A 21,431-nucleotide genomic window follows, 5' to 3' on the forward strand; every position below is an offset into this window, starting at 1 on the left:
AATTGGGGTAAAAATGGAAAAAAAAGACAAACTGATCTTTAAAAAGCATGTTTTGGTGATATTGTCTGCAGTATGCTTGTTTTCCATCTGTGCTGGGGATCTTCACTCAGAAATAAACACAAAATACAAAGTTTCTATTTTTCATGTATGTTTCCGCAGAGTCACTGGAGGCGAGCTGTTTGAGGACATTGTCGCCAGAGAGTACTACAGTGAAGCAGATGCCAGGTACACTAAGTTAGCACAAAATTGATTTTTGTGCCTTTTTGTTTTTGGTTGCTGTGAACTCTCATAAAATATTTTGCGATTTGAATCTGTGTTAATGTACTTTGTGCTGTAGCAGCAGAACCATTGCTTTCTGGCACAACCTGTATACACTTTATTTTGGACCAAGTGACTCAGTGCTTTTAAATTTCATTAATAAACAATGACAAAGCTGTCCTCTGAGTTTAAAACTTATTTTTAGTTTGTTGTCCGAAGTTGAGGTTTGGTTTTTTGCATTACCTACATGCCTAAGCGCTTAACCATGATGTAAAAGCTTTTAATCAGTTAGATAATGACTTAAATAGCAGAATTAAAAAAATATGTCAAAACTTGCAATAGAGAATGCGAAAGGCAATCAATAGAGTTAAGGTAAGTACAAGAGGAAAATAGTACAATAGGCATTATACTAGATTAGGCTGAAGATAAAATAGGCTCAGTAACACATGAAAAATAATAAATGTCATATATGTGTATGAGGAAGCTGGGTAGGGACAGAATAAATGGCGGGATAAATTTTAAGTCCTGTTGTGCTCTAATTTGGACACTCTTGATTCTCTCTCGCAGAGAGACGACAATACTCCCTAAATCTGTCTCCCCCTCCCGCTGTTGTCCCTTACTTCACCTTTACTAAATGCCAAGCTCAATTTATTTTAAGAGAAATAATAGCAACTTTAACTGAGCCGAAAGAATTGTAGATATGCATGCTGAGGACAAGCTTACATAAGACTCCCCCCTCACACCCTGCCCACATTTCTTTCGTCACGTTCATTTACTTAAAAAATGCACCACATACTTCTTCTTGCACCACTTATCCTCTGCTCCAAGTACACGGGAATGTTGCTCAAAGATTGCAGGTACATTTATAAATCTTACATGGCTCATGGGGGGTTCATAAATAAATCAGGTGTTTAGCTTAGTGTAATGTGGGGCTTTAGTCAGCCAAATTGTTGGTTGACTGAACTGTTACCTTCTAATCAGTTGATCTGTTGCTGGGGTAGGTTTGATTATGCACTTAATCTCTAGTTTGACTATCTGTCACAATGTGTTGAGTACACTCTACCTTCTAGCCTTTTTAGCCTGATCTAATTATAAAGAAATATAAAAAGCTAGAATATAAAATCATTTAAACAGTGTTATTTTAAGCAAATATAACCACAGACTCTGAGCCATTTTTTCCATTTAGATTGGAGAGTTTAGATCCTTGGATGAACTATTGACATCATGGCTGGATACAGTTTACTTTTTAAAATAGTAACAAGACCAAACAACAGTTTCGATGTGTTCACACATACAGAAAGCCTAAAACCTTACCTTGCTGCTAGTTAAGTGCTTTATAGTTTTGCGTTCATCATCATCTCACAGGAAAAACCTCAGTAAATGCAAACATTTTAAGCTGTTAGTCGCTCATAGGATTGGGCATCTACAGTCATGTGAACAGGCAGGTGTTTTTCATTTGGAGTTTTTTCCTCAGCTATCGAAAATAATGAATCAGGCCAAAAACTGTCAATGCTGCACTTTTCTCCTTGAGAGTATACCCTTGTATATCCAAATAATAATAATTTTTTATTGACTTGGGTTTTTGCGCCTTTGTTAGATAGCACAGTAAAGAGAGACCGGAAGGCAGGGAGAAAGAGGAAGACATGCAGCAAAAAGCCACTGGTCAGAATCAAACTACTGCATTCAGCCTTGCGGCATATGACTGAGACTACAGCCTCAGTGTCAAAATGAGCAACAGGAAATGATTTTGTGTTGCCCATCAACCACTAGAATGTTGCAAATTTGGTGAAAAAGACCCTGGTTGCAAGGATTTAGTCGATCAGCCAAAAAAAAAAGTTAGACAAAATTCTTCTGTAAGGGCGAGGTAAATGTGATTTACGGGCACATTTTCTGAAAGGGTCTCCTTCAAGACATTGATAGTGCTTCTTTTGCTGAAGTAGTCACACAGCAACCATAACTAGAGAGCAGCTCTTTTCTCACGTCTACACTGCTGGTGTGAAGGGGATGTGAATGCCAGTTTAGCGTCTGAAACACTCACTCACACACACACACCCCTACACCCTTCCTGTGTTGCATTGTGGGTGTCTGTTACCACGGACCCACAGCCACTAATGATCTGACATTTGTAGCCACTTTGTGATTGGCCAGCTGAGCAGAACTAAGGAAGCAGTGGGAGAGCAGAGCATTGTATTCCTCTTTGTAGCCCTCCGTTCTTGTAACAGGTTGCATTGTCTCTTTAGAAAGAGTGTCTGGAAATGGGTTGCTGTATTTTCTGTATCCTGCTTTCTTTTTCACCGTGTCATCCATGGGCCACTTGGGATGACTGAGGCCATAACCTGGCTCTTAATGCAGGGTTACGTCAAGGCTCTGGGTGTTTTTGGTTGCATATAATAATGGCAAAGCTTAAAGCGCTTCGTAATTTTGTTATGTGCCCAGTGGAAGAGCTGTCTACCAATTTACTTTAATACTGTGACACTATACAGTGTGAACAACAGAAACCTGTTCAACCATATCCTCTTTTTTATCTTTTTTGTGGCATTTCTGTCTTTACTCGTATGCTCGTCGTGTACTTTAACTGTCACGTAATATGAATTCCACCCTAAACTAGTTTCTTCTTCTTCTTCTTCTTTTTTAAAACTTCTGCTTCAGTCTGCATTTGTGATCTCCTGTGGATTGACGAATGTGTCTGCCTTGTGCTCCTCATCCTTCTCTGTCTCTTCCAGCCACTGCATTAATCAGATCCTGGAGAGCGTCAGCCACATCCACCAGCACGATATTGTCCACAGGGACCTCAAGGTGAGTGATCACACACCTCTGGTGAATATCGAAGTACCTTGTATACTATATAAATCACTTGAATAGTGACTAGCACTTTGTTGTAAATGAAGATTAAAGACGTGTGGAAATTCACATCATGTCTGAGCGCTCTTGCACACACGCACAGACGTCACGCAGTGACGTTTAGACCAACTTAAGGGATGAGCGTCATCCTTCTGCTCTCCGGCTTTCTTCTGCATTCCCAATCCTCTGCCTACACCCCTCCTCCCTTTTATCCGTCTCCCTCCTTCCTCTCTATTGCTCTCTGCCCTCCTCCCCCTCTCCCTCCTGCACTGCTGAGGAGTGACGAAAGCAAACCAGCTGCTATTAATAGCGGGTCGGTGGGTGAGATGACGGCCAGTGACGATTTCCCTTGCAGCAAGTCTGTGCACCCCTGGCAGAAACCAAAACCACTCTGCAGCTGTGCGCTTTCAAATTTCGTTAATTTTAACGTTAATACAATAATATTAAATAAAGACAAGACTAATCTGAGATCTAAACACCTGGATAATTGTACCAGTACTAAGTTCAGAGCCCTAAACTTTTAAGGTTACTTAACTGTCTGTCTACTTTTATGTGACAGTGTAAAATTAAGCCATTACTCTGAGGGTAAATAGACGAACATAATTGGACGATGCACAATCGTTTTTTTATCCGAGTGGTGTAAATGGACTTGTGTTACTTCTCATTGATTTTTTTATTTTTATTTTATTTATTTATTTTTTTAGCTTGCCAGTGGATGTCAGTATCAAATGCACTTGGAGAGGGAAGAGGTTTAGAAAGATGATAATGATGATTGATGATGAGGGCTATGGACAGCAATGTATTAGATTAGTTGTTAATGTACAACTCCCTTTTCATGTTTCATAACTGCTTTCATGCTGCACTATTATAGTCTTCTCAAATGGTACACTAGCATACAATTATACACTCCGACGACCTGCTGGTGGGGCAGCTATTATAAACCCATTCTTTAATGCCTGGATATTGTTCCAAAATCCTAAACATATCAGGCTGAATTTGCAAATAACTAATTGAAATATGTCTGTTTAATAGAATAAACACTATCAAAACTTGAAGTCTTGGATATTTTATATAGTACAGACTTCATTATATATCACATTATATGCATTTGGCATGCATTTGCCCAAAGCAATTTACAGTAAGTGCATTATCATCATAGTTGCTTAAATGATGAGCTGGAAAAAACTGAGTCAGGGAAAATACTGGAAGGGTCTGGCAGAGTGCTTAAAAATGACTTTTAGCCAACCGTGAACCTGTAGAAGTCGAGATTTTTGCCATTAGGACTAAAGCATGTAACTTGCATACTGATGTAGTGAATTTATTCGTAAATAATTGTTATTTTCCACCTGCCAGTGATTACAGAGCAGCACGATGACTCATCCAGAGTTATTTTAGTGTTGATGAGTGTAAGGCTATTATTCACTATCTCTTAGCTCGGTTTTGGTCTCTACTATCACACATTTTCTATCAGCAAGTTTCTTATTGCGTCTCTTTTATCCGGGTTGGTTGTGCAGAACAAGTGTTGAGGCTAGCTGAGGTGAGAGAGAGAACCAGACACTGTGGAAACTAAAAATGTGTTCATCACGATTAAAGGGACCCTTTCATAGTGACACAGTTTCACTTTGATTTGACACATTGTTATTATAAATATATAGATATATTTTTAGCAGCTGTCAAACTACTGATCTGGTAATCTTTATACTATCAGTGACTAATTGCTATGCACTATCTTAGTGACTAATGTAGTCATGTATTTAACAACGCAGAGTGAATACCAGAATCAAAAACTCCAGTGTCACTCTGCATTTGCTTAATGCACAAACAAGTAACTTTTTACAACACATTTGCCATCTCCAACTTGCTAAAGTATTTTATCTATACATTGGTTTTTCAATGAAGAGGGTCTTAAAAGCATTACAATCCCTGATTTCATCACATACAGGGAGTGCAGAATTATTAGGCAAATGAGTATTTTGTCCACATCATCCTCTTCATGCATGTTGTCTTACTCCAAGCTGTATAGGCTCGAAAGCCTACTACCAATTAAGCATATTAGGTGATGTGCATGTCTGTAATGAGAAGGGGTGTGGTCTAATGACATCAACACCCTATATCAGGTGTGCATAATTATTAGGCAACTTCCTTTCCTTTGGCAAAATGCAATTGCAATTGCAAAGCTTCTGAAGCGTGATCATCGAACAATCAAGCGTTTCATTCAAAATAGTCAACAGGGTCGCAAGAAGCGTGTGGAAAAACCAAGGCGCAAAATAACTGCCCATGAACTGAGAAAAGTCAAGCGTGCAGCTGCCAAGATGCCACTTGCCACCAGTTTGGCCATATTTCAGAGCTGCAACATCACTGGAGTGCCCAAAAGCACAAGGTGTGCAATACTCAGAGACATGGCCAAGGTAAGACAGGCTGAAAGACGACCACCACTGAACAAGACACACAAGCTGAAACGTCAAGACTGGGCCAAGAAATATCTCAAGACTGGTTTTTCTAAGGTTTTATGGACTGATGAAATGAGAGTGAGTCTTGATGGGCCAGATGGATGGGCCCGTGGCTGGATTGGTAAAGGGCAGAGAGCTCCAGTCCGACTCAGACGCCAGCAAGGTGGAGGTGGAGTACTGGTTTGGGCTGGTATCATCAAAGATGAGCTTGTGGGGCCTTTTCGGGTTGAGGATGGAGTCAAGCTCAACTCCCAGTCCTACTGCCAGTTTCTGGAAGACACCTTCTTCAAGCAGTGGTACAGGAAGAAGTCTGCATCCTTCAAGAAAAACATGATGTTCATGCAGGACAATGCTCCATCACACGCGTCCAAGTACTCCACAGCGTGGCTGGCAAGAAAGGGTATAAAAGAAGAAAAACTAATGACATGGCCACCTTGTTCACCTGATCTGAACCCCATTGAGAACCTGTGGTCCATCATCAAATGTGAGATTTACAAGGAGGGAAAACAGTACACCTCTCTGAACAGTGTCTGGGAGGCTGTGGTTGCTGCTGCACGCAATGTTGATGGTGAACAGATCAAAACACTGACAGAATCCATGGATGGCAGGCTTTTGAGTGTCCTTGCAAAGAAAGGTGGCTATATTGGTCGCTGATTTGTTTTTGTTTTGTTTTTGAATGTCAGAAATGTATATCTGTGAATGTGGAGATGTTATATTGGTTTCACTGGTAAAAATAAATAATTGAAGGTTCAAGGTTCAAGGTTCTTTATTTGTCACATGCATAGTTATACAAGTATAACACACAGTGAAATGTAGCCTGACACGCTGAAATGGGTATACATTTGTTTTTTGTTAAGTTGCCTAATAATTATGCACACCTGCACACACAGATATCCCCCTAAAATAGCTAAAACTAAAAAACAAACTAAAAACTACTTCCACAAACATTCAGCTTTGATATTAATGAGTTTTTTGGGTTCATTGAGAACATGGTTGTTGTTCAATAATAAAATTATTCCTCAAAAATACAACTTGCCTAATAATTCTGCACTCCCTGTAGGAAATACTCTGATTTTGTTTATTTTTGTTTTGTTTTTTACCCACAAGAGCATCCAGGGGATAGAGCTGCTGAATGCAGTACCTGCATTCGAGCCATAAAAATACCAATAATGGCATTGAAGTGTGCCACGGAGAGGTGTGACCTCACTCGCAGACGCATGTCATATTTTTCGCCTCTCTGTCATCCTAGAAGGGCCACTCGCTCAAGGGAAAACAAGAATTCGAGAGAAAGAGTTGAGTGCTGTCAGCTGGTGGCAGACTGGGTTGTCATGGTAACTATAGGGTGAGGTCACCCGGTTGCTGCAGCACCAGAGTAGGGACTGATTATGCCACCCCCCATTTATCTATCTGTCTGTCCCTCTGTTCTTCTGTTGCTTTTACTTGCCCTCTTTTTGGTCTCTTTTTCCCATTATTTCAGCTCTGCCCTGTTGGGTGGGTTGTGGGGTGGGGGTAGCAGGAGGGGAGGGGTGGAAAACTACACAGGGAGGGATAGACTGACAGATGAGAAGAAACGGACTAAGAGCCCAGCGACGGCTGGTACAAGCTTCTGACATCCACCCATCCATCCATCTGTCCAGTTATGAGGCACTGAGGACTGCTAACAACTACAAAGACTTCTGCCCTTAACACAGACACACACACAAACATAGACACGTCAGGCCTGACACTTGGGACTTGTAGTCTTGAGTGCAGAGCCGCACCATTTACCTTGCTCAGGTTCACCATTAGACCCCAGTAACACCTGGGATTAAGTTGACACTATCTGGATCTGATCACAGGCATTGCTACATCTGGGAGGTTAAGCTTTTAGCAGTGGCATCGTGGTGCAGTGGTTACTGCTGTTGCCTCAAAGCAAGAAGGTTCTGAGGCGTTTCCACATGGAGTTTGCATGTTCTCTCTGCACCTGCGTGGGTACAACTTTCCGCCACAGTCAAAAGGCATGTATGTGTGTGTTTGAGGATGCAGTTGTATATGTCACTATGACTGACTTGCAGCCTTTGCGGTGTTGACCCCACGTTTTTGCCTAGTGTGAGTGGGGATAGGCTTCCAGCTCCATCCAACCCTGAATTGGAGAAGTAATTAGGAAAATTGGGGAAAGCTTTACCTGGACAATTTTAACTGTTGTTTTAACTTGAAATGATGAATCAGGTTTCTGAAGAACAAGGTTAGACTGTACGGACTTGTTTCACACGTGGTTGAGATCAGAATGCTGGCTGGATGTGACGTTGCAGTTTCCATTGCATTCTAACTAACTACACTCTGCACCAGCCTAATGTGAGACTTCAGTGCACTTTGTTTACCCCTCTGATTTTGAATAGCTGCTATGGAGAATTAAGGTGTAACTCTAAAATGTCAGAAACATGAAACCAGAAATTGCTAACAGGATGAAGTGAACCATGTCTTCAGTTAAGATGATATTCCTCATACTTAGAGCAGTATTAGTAACATGATCAAGCATGCAATGTTGCTTATGCAGGATCAGTTCATTTTCAAATATATATTAAACATAATTATTATTTCGAATAATGGGGTCAGTATATGTGAAAGTAACCCCTGTGAGTCATAATTTCAGGCTACAGACTCCTCTAAATGCTCTGTTTAAGACATGGGCTATCCTTAATATTGGCCAGGTCTCTCTTGAAAAATAGATTTTAATCTCAATGAGACTTTTTACCTGGATAAATAAAGGATAATGAAATATGGCCATGGAGGTTAAACATCTAACTGTAAGAAGCCACACAGGCCTGCTGATCTATGATCTGATTATAAGGTGCAGCCATCAGAATAAAGTTGATTTAAAAGAAGGAAATGATGTTTAAATGGTGTTTTTCAAACACAGGATGAACTAATGTGCTCCATCAAGGCCCAGTGCAAGAGTAATGAGGGTATTTTAACTTTAAGTAATGCAGAGCTACTGCTCTAAGCTGGTCCCAGTTAAAGTCTGAGAGGGCTAAAAGTAGATACTGCCACTTGGACAGAGACAACCTGTAAATTATGTTTACCTGGTGTTGAGAATGAAAAACCTGAAACAAGTTGAAATAAAACACTGCTACTCATAATCAAGTAACACGATTAATCTATTTTTTAAAAAACAGCTGTGACATAAGGGAAAGAGGCAAAAGAGGAAATGAGTTAAAACACACTTGATGCATCCTTATGCTTGCCAAGTCTTGACCTTTTGCACAATAGTGTCATCAGAGGGACCGAGTAAGAATGCTGTGTTAAATCCTGTGACAGCTGATTGAAAAGGTCTTTGCTTTGGGGAAAACCATTGTAGCCAACTTGACAGCATCATGGCTCATTACTACTGTAGATGTCATAATGCTCCTGCGGCCCATTCAGTCATCCAGACAGAAAGGACATTTCTCTAAGTCATGCACATGCTCATCTCTGTTGCCTCTAATCAAGTGTATGTTTATCACATAAAACAAGTTTGTTCAAGTACAAGTGTACCAATCTGCTATTATATTCATTATTTTTATTCTATTGGGGAATGGAAATAATTTATCAAAGATTACCAAAAGGTGAGGATTTGTTTGTCCTTTATTTAATAATAATTACAGTTTATAACTTCTTTTCTAACTTGAGATTTGTCTGACAAAAATAATAATAATAAAATCAGTCACTAGGGTAAAGGTATTCTTCATTCTGAAGAATTATTTGTGTCTCTGTATTGCAGCCAGAAAATTTGCTCCTGGCCAGTAAGATGAAGGGAGCGGCGGTGAAGCTTGCAGATTTTGGCCTCGCTATTGAGGTTCAAGGGGACCAGCAGGCGTGGTTTGGTAAGAAAAATCATTTATTAAACTTAATCTGTAGCATTTCAAATGATGTGTTGTTGATGTTCATGTAACATCATAAATTTGAGGTTTACATTTAAAAATGCAGCAAACAGGATAGGCTTAAAGTGATATACAGTGCTGTGCAAAAGCCTCAGGGAAGCCCTCTGTTACAGGAAAAATGATTCTATGTTTCTTTACCTTCTTTTAAATGTGCAAGCATGCCCTTTTGTCTATGGTTAGATTAGTTTAGAATTATCTTTTTAGACTTTCTCAGCAAAGACATACTGTTTTGGGACATATTGTTTTAGATTGTTTTATCTCTCACAGCCTTCTCCCAGCTCTCTGCTGACGAGACTAGCGCCACATATGGAGTTGTTTATTTTATTTGTTTTGTATTTTCTTATCCTGTTCTCACTGTCTTTCCTATAAAAAGTGCCCAGCCTCTGTACACGTTGTGAGTTGTTCTGAACAGCTTACCCGTGTGCACGTTAAAGCATAAAAAGTGATCTTGTCTCATTGTGTCTTTATTTCTCCTGGGTCTTTTACAGAGTTTTCCCCCAACACCCTCACATCTTTATCATTTGCTGGGACAATTGGAATTTATTGAAATGTGTAAACATACATGGAAATACAATATTTAATGCCAAAACAAAGTTTACAAAATTCTAACAAACTTTGCATTACCACCCTTATTCTTCAACATAGTCTGAAATCTCTTACGCACGCTTTCTTGTAAGTTATTTACCTTTTTCAGTCCAGGCTTCTTGAAGGACATGCAAAGCCCGTCTTTGGCTGTTGGCTGCTGGCTGCCTTTTGTTCCATTCTCTCTGTCAAGATGATCTCACGCTGTTTCGATAATTTTGGGAAGGCCAATCAATGACTGATAGCCTTCCACTGTCACTATTTGGGAATGCTTTAATGCAAAGAATGTACTGAAAATGAGTGAAAAAGAAGACCATCTCCAAAGAAGAACTTGGATAGCTATTGCTCAAGTCCACTTTAAAAAAAATACAAGAAGGATGGTCTTCTTGGAAGGAGAATATAAAGAAATTAGAAGAAGCTCAAGACTTATGCACAGTTCTGCTGGAGTAAGTAGCACAAAGAGATGAAGACTGAATGTTTAGATCATCTCAGCTTGCTAATTTGTTTAAAACACAGCGCTGGCACAAAGCACAGAAAGATGTATGAAACCTGTCATAATGTAGTAGTAGTAATCAGAAGTCACACTGTGTACTGTATATAGGTATAACATGCTTGTATTTTTCTATATTTGCAGGTTTTGCAGGAACTCCGGGGTATCTGTCCCCAGAGGTGTTGAGAAAGGACCCATATGGCAAGCCAGTGGACATATGGGCATGTGGTCAGTCCTAAAGTTTTCAGACTGTAGGCACAGTCATTTCCTAGCAGACCTGTTTTCTCCATTTTTGTTAGATATGGGTTCACTACAGCATTACCATGTCTTTCACAACTCATCTGACTTTGCAATCTTTAAGCAACAACTTCATGTAACGTTCCTGTAACAGTCTTTTCCCTGCAGTAAGTTTTAGTTAAATATTTGATATATTCGGCCGAAACACAACCAGCCAGATTCATAAACAGCAGCCCACATCATTTTAAGTGATAAATGCCCTTAACTCTGCTATAAGCCCAAATAAACATTTTTTTTTCTTTTTAACTGTGTATGTACAGTATTTTTTAAATTTGTGTGTGTCAGGTGTGATCCTGTATATCTTGCTGGTGGGCTACCCTCCATTCTGGGATGAGGACCAACACAAACTCTACCAACAAATTAAGGCTGGTGCTTATGATGTAAGTACTCACATTCTTGTATTAACCACCCTCTCCTTTTGAACTGTATTGTCATATGTGCAGACAGTTATGATGCAGAATAATGATTGCACTGTGCAGAACTGAATTCCAGCATGGCATTGTCAGTGGACGGAGAATATCACTTTGACTGTGTGTTTATTTTCTGTGTACTGCAGACACAGCCAGCTACACAAACGACACAAGACTTTGTAATGTTTACATTTCCTAGGGAGGGACAAATCCCTATGACTCTCTGTGTCTGCTTTGGATTGTTGGTGTCGTGTTTGGAGGATTCTGAGCTATCAGAGTTGCATTTTTTAACCTTGATGGTGGCTAAACTTGAATATAGTTTGTAAATATATACTGAAATACTAGTTGTGTGAACACAAGTTAAGTTTTTAACTCCTCCCAGAGTGCAACATCAGGCTGGAGACACAGCGTTTACAATTATGACATATTAGAGCTGATTTAAAACAAACAGATCCAGCATACACGGGACAATCTTGGCCTAAATATTGTATTTTATATAAGAGTCAACCGCTTGGTGAGTTAAACTGATATTCTCTTTTTAGTGCTTTTTCCATGCACGTCCATGCTTTTGCTATGCTAAACTATAGATAGATGCCTGAAGGTTTGTTAGTATAATTTTTCAAGTGACAGTTCCTTAGTAATCAGACCATAAAGCTTGTAAAACCTGTATTTAAATTATAAGTGAGTGTGTAAATAAGAGCCAGAGGCACTGTCAGCAGAGACAAACAAATGACGCTCACTAATAAAGGCTGTGCAAACAGACACACTGGGGGTGGAATTACCTGCAACCTGCATATGGTAAAAATTCGGTAGGATATGTATTTCTATAGCACTTTCTCATCAAACTCCAGATTACTTTGTTGCTAGATTCAGCAACTTTTATTGGGATAAATAAAGTAGAAAAACACTGACAAAGGTACTTTTTTGCTTCTATATTTCTCTATAATTGATCATTTTACTCCTAAAAAAAAAGCTCAAATCATAGCACAGCAATTATTATCAGGGTGTGTGGTAATTTTGTAGGATGATGCGGTTACAGGATCTGACCCAATCCACGTGCAAAATGGTACTTGAAATCTGATCAAATCTCCCAATTTGGAAAAAATCATAATCTGGGACCTCTTCTCCTTTCTTATACTGTAATCCTTCTTTTGAACAAGTTTATTTTCCATCTGGAGCATCAGAAACTTGGGGTTGGGATTCTTTCTTGGTTTTACTGTCAAAGACTCAGCTCTGCTCCTAGCTGAATTAGCCATTTCATTCTCCACTGTTTTATGTAAGGCATATCCCTGTAACATGCACTTGTTGGCAACTTTATTAACTACGGCTATTTAACAGCTTGTTAAAGTGAGTAATTAATTATCCCGTCATATGGCAGCAACTCATTCAGATGTGTAGACATGGTCAAGACGACCTGCTGAAGTTCAAACTGAGCATCAGAATATGGGCTGGTGTAAGTTTTTCAGATACTGCTGATCTATTGGGATTTTACAGTCATCTGTGTGGTTTACAGATAACGGTCTGAAAAAGAGAAAAATATCCAGTGAGCACCAGTTCTATGTTACATGATGACTGAAATGCAGCTTCAGGCTGATGGGAAGTAACAAATAACCACTCATTATAACCAAAGTAGACCATCAGAAGACCATCTCTGAACAGAAAACCTGTTGAACCATAAAGCACATGTGCTACAGCAGCAGGAGACCACACTGGTTCCCACTCCTGTCAGCTGAGAACGAGGGACTGAAGCTGGAACTGAAAAAGGCTCATCAACATTGCCCAATGACTGATTGTAAAAGTGTGGCATGATGTGATGACTCTCAATTTGTGCTGCAACATTCTGATGGTAATGTTGGGATCTGGTGTAACAACATGAAAGTTCGACTGTTCAGGCTGCTGATGAAAGTGTAATGATATGGGGTTATATATACTTGGCACACTTTAGCCCACTTTAGTATCAGTTGAGCACAACCTTCCTGAGTATTGTTACCGATCATGTCCATCCCTCTATGACCGCAGTGTCTACTGATGGCTGCTTCCAGTTGAAAAATGCACACAAAGATCATCTCAAACTGTTTTCCAACACGACAATAAGTTCATTGTACTCAGATGGCCTCCACAGATCTTAATCCAGTAGAACATCTTTTGGATCATTCGTCATGGACGTGCTGCCGACAAATCTGCAGCAACTTTGAAATGAAATGTCACATCAGTATGGATCAAAATCTCTCAAACTGTTTCCAGCACCTTGTTGAATCTATGCCACAAAGAATTAAGGCAGTTCTGAAGGCAAAAGGGGGTCTTTACTTTAAAACTACTGTTTAAGAATTTACATTTGATTCAGAATATTACAAAAACCTTATTAACTAGAGCTTCAATAAGCACTTTGGACTTTAATGGAACACATAGTTTTGGGCGTATTCAGGGTTAGAGCAGGCGTTTTGCGTTGTTTTTGTACCTGCATCTATGGAAATGAGAGTTAAGTTTCATGACATCTGTGACGGAATTCGACCTGAATTCATGAAACTTTAATTGTGATACTCTGATCATTTCCTGTTTCCAAATTAGTTCATGTGTATTCGTAACTACAAGGCCGGAGCATCGAGATGAGCTCTGCAGGACACCATCACTTCAAGTGTTGTCAAATAACATGCTCTAAATTCTGTCATGCAAGTAATTTAGAAATTTAATTTTAGTTTTTAATGGCTTGCTACTCGGCATTGTATAACTTTCATCTTGCTGCAGAAAAAATAACTGATACACTATGGGAGAGCAATGGGCTTATTCATCAGCTCTCGTCATTGTCCTCTGGGAGATAGGAATTTATTACCCATATTAATTTACATAATTGGAAGCAACCACATCTAATGAATGTGCATAATATGAACAATAATATGAAGTGACTGACGAGCACTTATAATAATGTGCACTTCTTGGATATCATCACTGTCACACAGATACCTTGAATTTCTGCTTTTTTCTTTCATCGGTAACTGACATCTGATATGTTTGAAGTAAAAGTCTGTTGAAAGCTTGCTTTGACTTTTAGCAGTAAACATGTCTGCTGACTCCACCCTTTTGTTATACCACTGAAATTGCCCATCAAAGACAGACAAATCGTTGCTCAACTTCACATATTAAGACTGTTCCAAAACAAATGAAGTCAAATATGTTTTAAAGAGAAACAAGCAAAATATACTTTTTTAAAATCACAAAAACAGTCACCTAAAGGTGTTGTATGTTGTTTATAAGGTAAAGACCCTACAATGATATATACAGACATAAGAGGGAAATAACCGTTCCCCACAGGAGTGTGCACATGTATATCTTATTGGAAAGGTATGTGCCGTTTGTTGTTGCAGGGTATCTGCGCAACACTTTTGTGTACAGTATTGTGTTTCCTGTCTATGTGCGTATGTTCTGGTGCTAACTGTTGTTTGTTTGTACATGTGTGCTGCTCCTTCAACTGTGTCCAAGACAAATTAATCCTCAGAGAGAAAACAAAGGCCAATTTAACCTAATCTGTTCATGGGGGTGTTGTGATAGTGTTTTAATATGACAAATTAAAGATAAACAAATTACTCACATGCCGTGGATGTTATTATGAGGTAACATTGATCAGCTGCTCATAGCCTGTAAAAATTTATGGACACGATTGATTAGCACAAACAAAGTTATATTTATTAATGGATAAGAGCTGTCTGTAAATCTGCAATTAGAGTATTACTTTTCATTGCTACAACCTCGCTTATGACTTGTGTTTGTTCCTGGTCCTGAGAGGTGTGGATATTTGCCCTACAGAGTTAAAAGTTGCAAGTTGCACAACCTTAATTCACTCAACCTGCCTCTGTAAATATATTTTGCTGGAAATTTTCCCTACCCTCCTTTGAATGCATGCACAATGAGGAGAGAGCTGCACCTTCTAAATGATCATACAGTTTGCAGCTCTAATCTGTTACATGTTGGGTAAATACAGGTGCAAACACTGTAGGAAATCTGGTTCAGTCATTTAAATATCACAGTCAATTAAAAGAAAAGCTTTTACTACCATCTTTTTTGGATCTTGTATCTGCGTAAGCATTCTTCGGGCTCTGCAAACTATGTTTTTTTTTTATTTTTTATTGCTCAGTTGTGCTGGAATGCCAGTGTTAAAATTTTAAATATGTGCTAAATATAGAAATGTCTAATCAATGCTAAACAACAGCAAGTTAATCATGGCTTGGAAACATCAGTTTTTGTTTTACCAGTTTTTCAGTGATATGTTTCTTCCTGCTCTTCGCCTTCCTTCAGTTTCCTTCTCCTGAGTGGGACACAGTGACCCCTGAGGCCAAGAATTTGATCAATCAAATGTTAACGATTAACCCCGCCAAAAGAATCACTGCCGACCAGGCCCTCAAGCATCCCTGGGTCTGCGTAAGTCACACTTGTCTTTATCTTTGTTTTTTATGTAGTTTTTCTTGCCAGCTTTAAACAAATCATGTCACAGTTTTTCTTTCTTAAGCACTCTTACATCAGCACAGCCCAGGAACACCTGTCTTACATTGTATTTCATTTCTAACACAGCTATTCAGAATAACAGCACCATCTTTGATCCAAATGGCTAGTTTTAAAAACATGCACAGAATGACATTATATACTAGAGCAGAATTTGTAGCTTTTTGTAGGTTGAGACATAAAAGTTTGGGTTTATTTGTCTCACATTTGGACAAGACGCACATTTAAGGAACTCAGAAAAGACCTGTAAAGTCACAAGTCATAATTTTAACACCAATAACAATTTAACAGCATAAATGTAGTTTGTTATCAGATAAAGCACAAGGACAATAATTTCCATTTTTATTGTTAAGGAGTTGAGTAAGGAGTCGCCCAGATAATGTAAGAGCCCCGTAGGCTTATCTTACAGCTCCCACTTCTAAAAGTTTTCATTTATAAGTCCCTGACAAAGCAGGCTTTTTCATTCTGTTTGGTATCACAGAGGAGTTGGAATACACATGAGCTGCTCCTGCCTGTTGATGAAAAGCTACTCAGGGGAGCATATCAGAGCTGTAGAGCATTAAAAAGAATTCATTGTTGCAGTTGTACACAATGCCATTATTGTCATAGCCTCAAAATGGTGATTAAATGTTTCTTACCAGAATGCACCTTTGGAGTCACGGTCCCTTCCTCTTGTATTTTAATGTTCATGGGTTTTTATCTTTTCAAAGAGATTTTCTAAAGCAGTTCTTCATCTCGTCCCATCGCATATCTGTGAGTTCAATCTCAAGTCAACGATACATATACAGGCTCTATAAAGAAGATGGATGCTTACACATAGATGCTTCAGTGTCAGTGCTATAGAAAAGGTGGTGTATGTGACCACCACCACCACCTCTTCTATATTCACTATATTTAGACAAGAGGGTGGAGTGCTAAGTTACCAGCTAAGATTGGTTTGGCCTCAGTCACAGAGACCTAGAGACCAGTCGCTAAGGAAAAGTGTGCATTTCCCTACTGATTGGCAAATGGTTGCTGGCAGAGAGGGTGCTTCATTAAAAACCTTCTTGTAATTGCTTTTCTCGCAGGTGGATTTTCAAAGTCACCAGTAGTTTGCGTGGAAGTTGCCGACTTGTACGCAAACACTCAACAACTGACTTGGTAGTGAAACTTAAATCGCTACGCATACTGAAAATGGAGAACATTTGCCTTCAGAGTAAATGTTGTGCATTACTGCTGAAACCATTATGTTTTAAAAGGTGCGGCTTTTACTTTGTTGGGAAACTGTCTAGGGCTGAACGATTATGGAAAATAATCTAATTGCGATTTTTTTGCCCCAATATTGCGATTGCGATGCGATATGCGATTATTTTTTAAGGTCTTTGTCTTCTGTATTATTAAACAAAGACAAGCAATACATCATATAGTATGGCCAATACTATATTACATTAATTTTAAACTGTTCTTTCCTGGAAGACAGACCTCTGTTATGATGACATGAGGTGATGCATGAATTGATGACTGACATTTTTATTTAACTTCTTCAATCACAACAGTATATTTGAACATACACAATAGTTTATTTTTAGCTTACAAACATCTGAGCATAAAGTGCTGACAAGGAACCCTGGTGTAAACATTAAAATGAAAGTCAGTACAATGTGCAGATTGCAGAAATATACATAAAAAAAATCAGTGGCTTTACCACACTCAGTTTTTCGACATCTGTGAACTACTAGACAGTCATTCAATTAAAAAATAATATTAAATAAATAAAACTAATAAATAAAAAATACACACATCTTACTGATCTCTGCAGTCAGTAACATTACACATAAAGTGCAAACATAATAGCAATTGTATAAACACACACACAAACACGCCTTTAAAGTTTAAAGGCGTGAAATTGGACGGTCTAGTTCTGATTAGCGTCACCGCTGTCTCGGTGGAGTTTAATAAACTCGGCCGTCTGCTTCTTGCTATCTAAAATATAACCAGACACTGGTGTAAATTCTCGACTGTCTCATACTTCTGTTTAATAAGTTTTCTGTTTGACGTTTAGTCAGCTGTGTGAAAACCAAGGAGGAACCCACCCGGGGGATTAATAAAGTTTTATTTTATCTAATCTAATAACTTTAATCTCAGCCAAACCGATTTACTCACGAACAAACAAAACACTGAAAAAAGCCCAACAATAACATTTTTAGGTTGTCTAAGTGACTTATATATCACGTTTAACCCGAGCAGCGAAACTCCGCGGTGATCTGAAAATGATGTGCCGGGAGTTGTGCCGTTCTCGGCCGCATCAGTAACCCTCGAGCTCCCGGCTAGCTGTCGAGCTGGTGGGTAGCAGACGCCTCTGAAAACGTCGAAGCACTTTTGCAAATATGGGATATCTTGATAAACCGAGCAGATATTTGATGTTTACACAACTACTTTCTTGCCTGAAAATATGTTAAAAGTTTATTTTGTGACCCAGAAAGATTAGTATGAGTAATTTTAAAACTTAGTAGCGGCCGCCATTGCTGGAAACTGGAGTTTGGCTGGGCCGCGCTATGAATTCTGGGATATGGTAGTAATTTGGACAGCCTTATAATCGCAGTATAATCGCAGCCTTTGCGGTTAGAAAATTGCACTTGATCATGTCGCGATATTATCGCAAATGCGATATATCGTTCAGCCCTAAAACTGTCCCCATTTCCAGTTTCATTACAGAATAGTTGGCATGTGTTTGCAGACAAGCAGGCATCCTCTGCTGGGTGACCATGGAAATCTGCTAGTGACCAAAGCTATCACAAGGAGATTATTAGTGCAGCACCCTCTTTGTGACTCACTTTGCCACCGGTTTCTTTAAAAAGATAGCAAGCAGCCTCCCACAACCAACTGCCAACTGGTAATACACATTTTTATCTGATAACCGGTGGTTACCAGGTGATAACTATGCGATAAACGGTAAAATATTCCAAAAGCACAGATATAATTAAAAGGTCTTAGCAGACAGTGAGGCCTAGCAGACAGTGACTGGGTACATCTGCCTGTGTAAGAATACCTGTCTGTCCAATATGGCTGCACCCCTAACTTTAGGTCTTACCAGTATAAAAATGGACAAGTTATTAAAAAAGTGGCATTGACGGTGTAACAGTGATATACTTAATGTTGCCCTTTCCTCTTTACTTAAAGCAACGATCCACTGTGGCCTCCATGATGCACCGTCAAGAGACTGTGGAATGTCTGCGCAAGTTCAATGCCAGAAGGAAGCTTAAAGTAAGCACGAACACAGTTAAACATACACATAACTCACTAGCTTATGCTTATAATCTTGTATATTATTTGCCTTGACTCTAGGGAGCTATCCTCACTACGATGCTCGTGTCCAGGAACTTTTCAGGTGAGCTTTTGTAGTTAGTTTAAAATTGTCAACACTCAGTAGGAGCGCACTTCTTTCCGGAGCCTATCTCTCATAGAAGCCAAGTGATACATGTCACTGTTGTTCTGCTACTGTATCTCCAGTCTACCATCTTCTTCCCTTAGCCACACCGATTGGATTTGATTTTGCACTTCAGGGGTTTGGCTTGGATTTCATCCTCATAAGCAGTTTGATCACAGTGCACTTTTGATTGAACAACCAATTTGCGGGCTGGACAATGGACTAGCAAGCTAATGCACTAATGCTATCGGCCCTGTGTTTATATGCCTTCATGTAAGCAAAGCAGCTCCATTGGATTATGTCCATCTACTTTGTAAAGGCTAAGACTGATCCAGACTGAAGTAAGCAGACCAGCCAGACCTCTGAAATGCTTTGTTCGTAAGCCTAGGCTTGTTTATTCACTGTAGAATAAACAAAGAAGTAAAATCAGTAAGTTGGGGCTCAGACATTTTATTTCTGACAAGATTTTCCCATCTGTTGCTTCACTTCATCCTAATAAAAATGAAGTTTGGTATTACATCATTTTATTGATTAAATTAAAATGTCAAAAACAGTAAGCAGGTCTCTTGGAAGCACAAAAAGTTATTAAAGAAAAAAGAAGGAGATTTTCATGGTTTAGTGGGTCTCTCTCCCAGTAGCGCACTGAATTCCTCTTTGTCTAATAGTGGGACGGCAGCACACCAGTCCTGCCGCTACCACCAGCACAGCCGCAATGGCTCAGGAAGGTACGTTTGCTAGAGGGGGTGTTGGAGTCGGGCACTGCCAGCTTCGTGCTGAGGTTTTTGGCATGTGGCCTGGGCTGCTTGAACCCTCCCCTCCCCCCACCACCACAACCACCTGCTGCCTGCACACTGATGGATCACGTTTATGTGGTCATCACTGCACTGGGGCATCTTACAGTCACAGACAAACATATAAATAAAAGCCGCAGATGAAGCTCAGCTACTGACCTTTCAGTACTCCTGGGCTTCCTAATGGTCTAATAAACAGACCACCTCTCAAGGACTGGATATTTAATTTCCTGTGTCGAACACAACAGCCATTTAAATGACACCCAGCATGACCCTCGGACCTTCTTCCAACTACCCCAGCTGTCACCAAGCAAAGCTCAGGTTATATATCTTTGCATTAGCACAAATATCACAGGTTGTTTTTCTCTGCTGCATCGCCATTTATATTACCAATATGAACAGAAATTCCAGTATTTAACTCGGAACTCTTGCAGCTTTGCCTTCTTCAAATTGATCTGGATCCACAGTACTGATGCCCAGTCGATGCCTGCCTGTGCTCGCTGCAACCTTCCCTTGGCATGGCTCTGGCGCCAACAGCCAGCCAAGCATGTTTATGAGCGTACAGTGCAGTTTGCCAACCTGCATGGGAAGCTGGATAAACAGAATGCAAAGTGTCCTGTGTTAACTATTTTCTTTGTCTCCTCTCTCCTGCCTGCTCTTGTTTTTGTTTGAGCAAATACAACTAAAAAGGAAAAAAAAACAGTTTGCTTCAAACAAAGTGCTTATGCCATTATCAGGTCATCATTATGCAGATATATATTAACACAAACACAGCGATATCGCTTAGTGGGGTATCAGCACGTGGATGGCTTTGGTTTGTGGTTTCACATTACTGATATTTTTTAACTAAGACAGATCACATTTGCAGCTAATGATTTTTCATTTAGTTAAAATCTCCCTTAACTCCCAATAAACCTTTACGTTACTTAAGAGATTACATCTTGTTCTCCAGTGGCAAACCTTTAGCTCTACCTCTGAGGGTGATGATTCAGGACAGTTTTGTTTTCAGGCATGCTCAAACTAATTAGTTTGTTTGAAGCATACTGAACCTTTAACACGTGTGGGTCATATGACAGTGCTGGCTGCTTGCTTAAAGAGGACTTATTAAGCTTTTCTTTCAGCTGTATATTTTATTTTTGGAATTCATAGTTAAAAGTTCCTTAATCTTATACAGAGGACACTTAGTTCATCATTTGACTGAAGCTAGCAGCTTTAACACTGCTTTCCTCTGATTGGTTGCACCTCACAAACAGGAGTTTGAACAGCAGGTAGGCGGGGCTGCTATATTCAAAAGTAGAGATTACTGTAATAGGAATATCCACACTCTTTGAGATCATGCAAAACCAAATTTAAAGTGCTTAGAGCTCACTTGTACATTCGCTGATGATACAAGTGATGTGCCACGTTTCATAAGAACCCTTGCAACATTATGTAAGTAACAGAAAATAAGGAAAAGTGTAATGGGTCCCCTTTAAAAGCTGGTCATACAGGAAAAAACAGTCTGATTAACAAG

At 39.5% G+C, this 21,431-nt stretch overlaps 1 protein-coding gene across 19 annotated transcripts in view; it reads left to right on the forward strand.

The window, feature by feature from the left end:
- camk2g2 (calcium/calmodulin-dependent protein kinase (CaM kinase) II gamma 2) overlaps positions 1-21,431 on the forward strand; it is a 94,995-nt gene that overhangs the window by 54,342 nt on the left and 19,222 nt on the right. For 10 of the 19 annotated variants that reach the window (XM_085427534.1, XM_085427525.1, XM_085427535.1 and 7 more), the window contains exons 5-13: positions 160-225; positions 2,982-3,054; positions 9,289-9,391; positions 10,665-10,748; positions 11,103-11,197; positions 15,518-15,640; positions 18,881-18,964; positions 19,046-19,088; positions 19,793-19,852. In XM_085427534.1, the coding sequence (XP_085283660.1) occupies positions 160-225; positions 2,982-3,054; positions 9,289-9,391; positions 10,665-10,748; positions 11,103-11,197; positions 15,518-15,640; positions 18,881-18,964; positions 19,046-19,088; positions 19,793-19,852 (731 nt within the window). The remainder of the gene's footprint in view (positions 1-159; positions 226-2,981; positions 3,055-9,288; positions 9,392-10,664; positions 10,749-11,102; positions 11,198-15,517; positions 15,641-18,880; positions 18,965-19,045; positions 19,089-19,792; positions 19,853-21,431) is intronic. The other 9 variants (XM_085427538.1, XM_085427529.1, XM_085427540.1 and 6 more) reach the window with 1 other exon arrangement.

This window comes from Rhamphochromis longiceps, linkage group LG13 (genome assembly GCF_057381845.1).
Source record: "Rhamphochromis longiceps isolate RC_006_pf linkage group LG13, R_longiceps_female_GT1.1, whole genome shotgun sequence".
In the NCBI taxonomy this organism is placed as follows: domain Eukaryota; kingdom Metazoa; phylum Chordata; class Actinopteri; order Cichliformes; family Cichlidae; genus Rhamphochromis; species Rhamphochromis longiceps.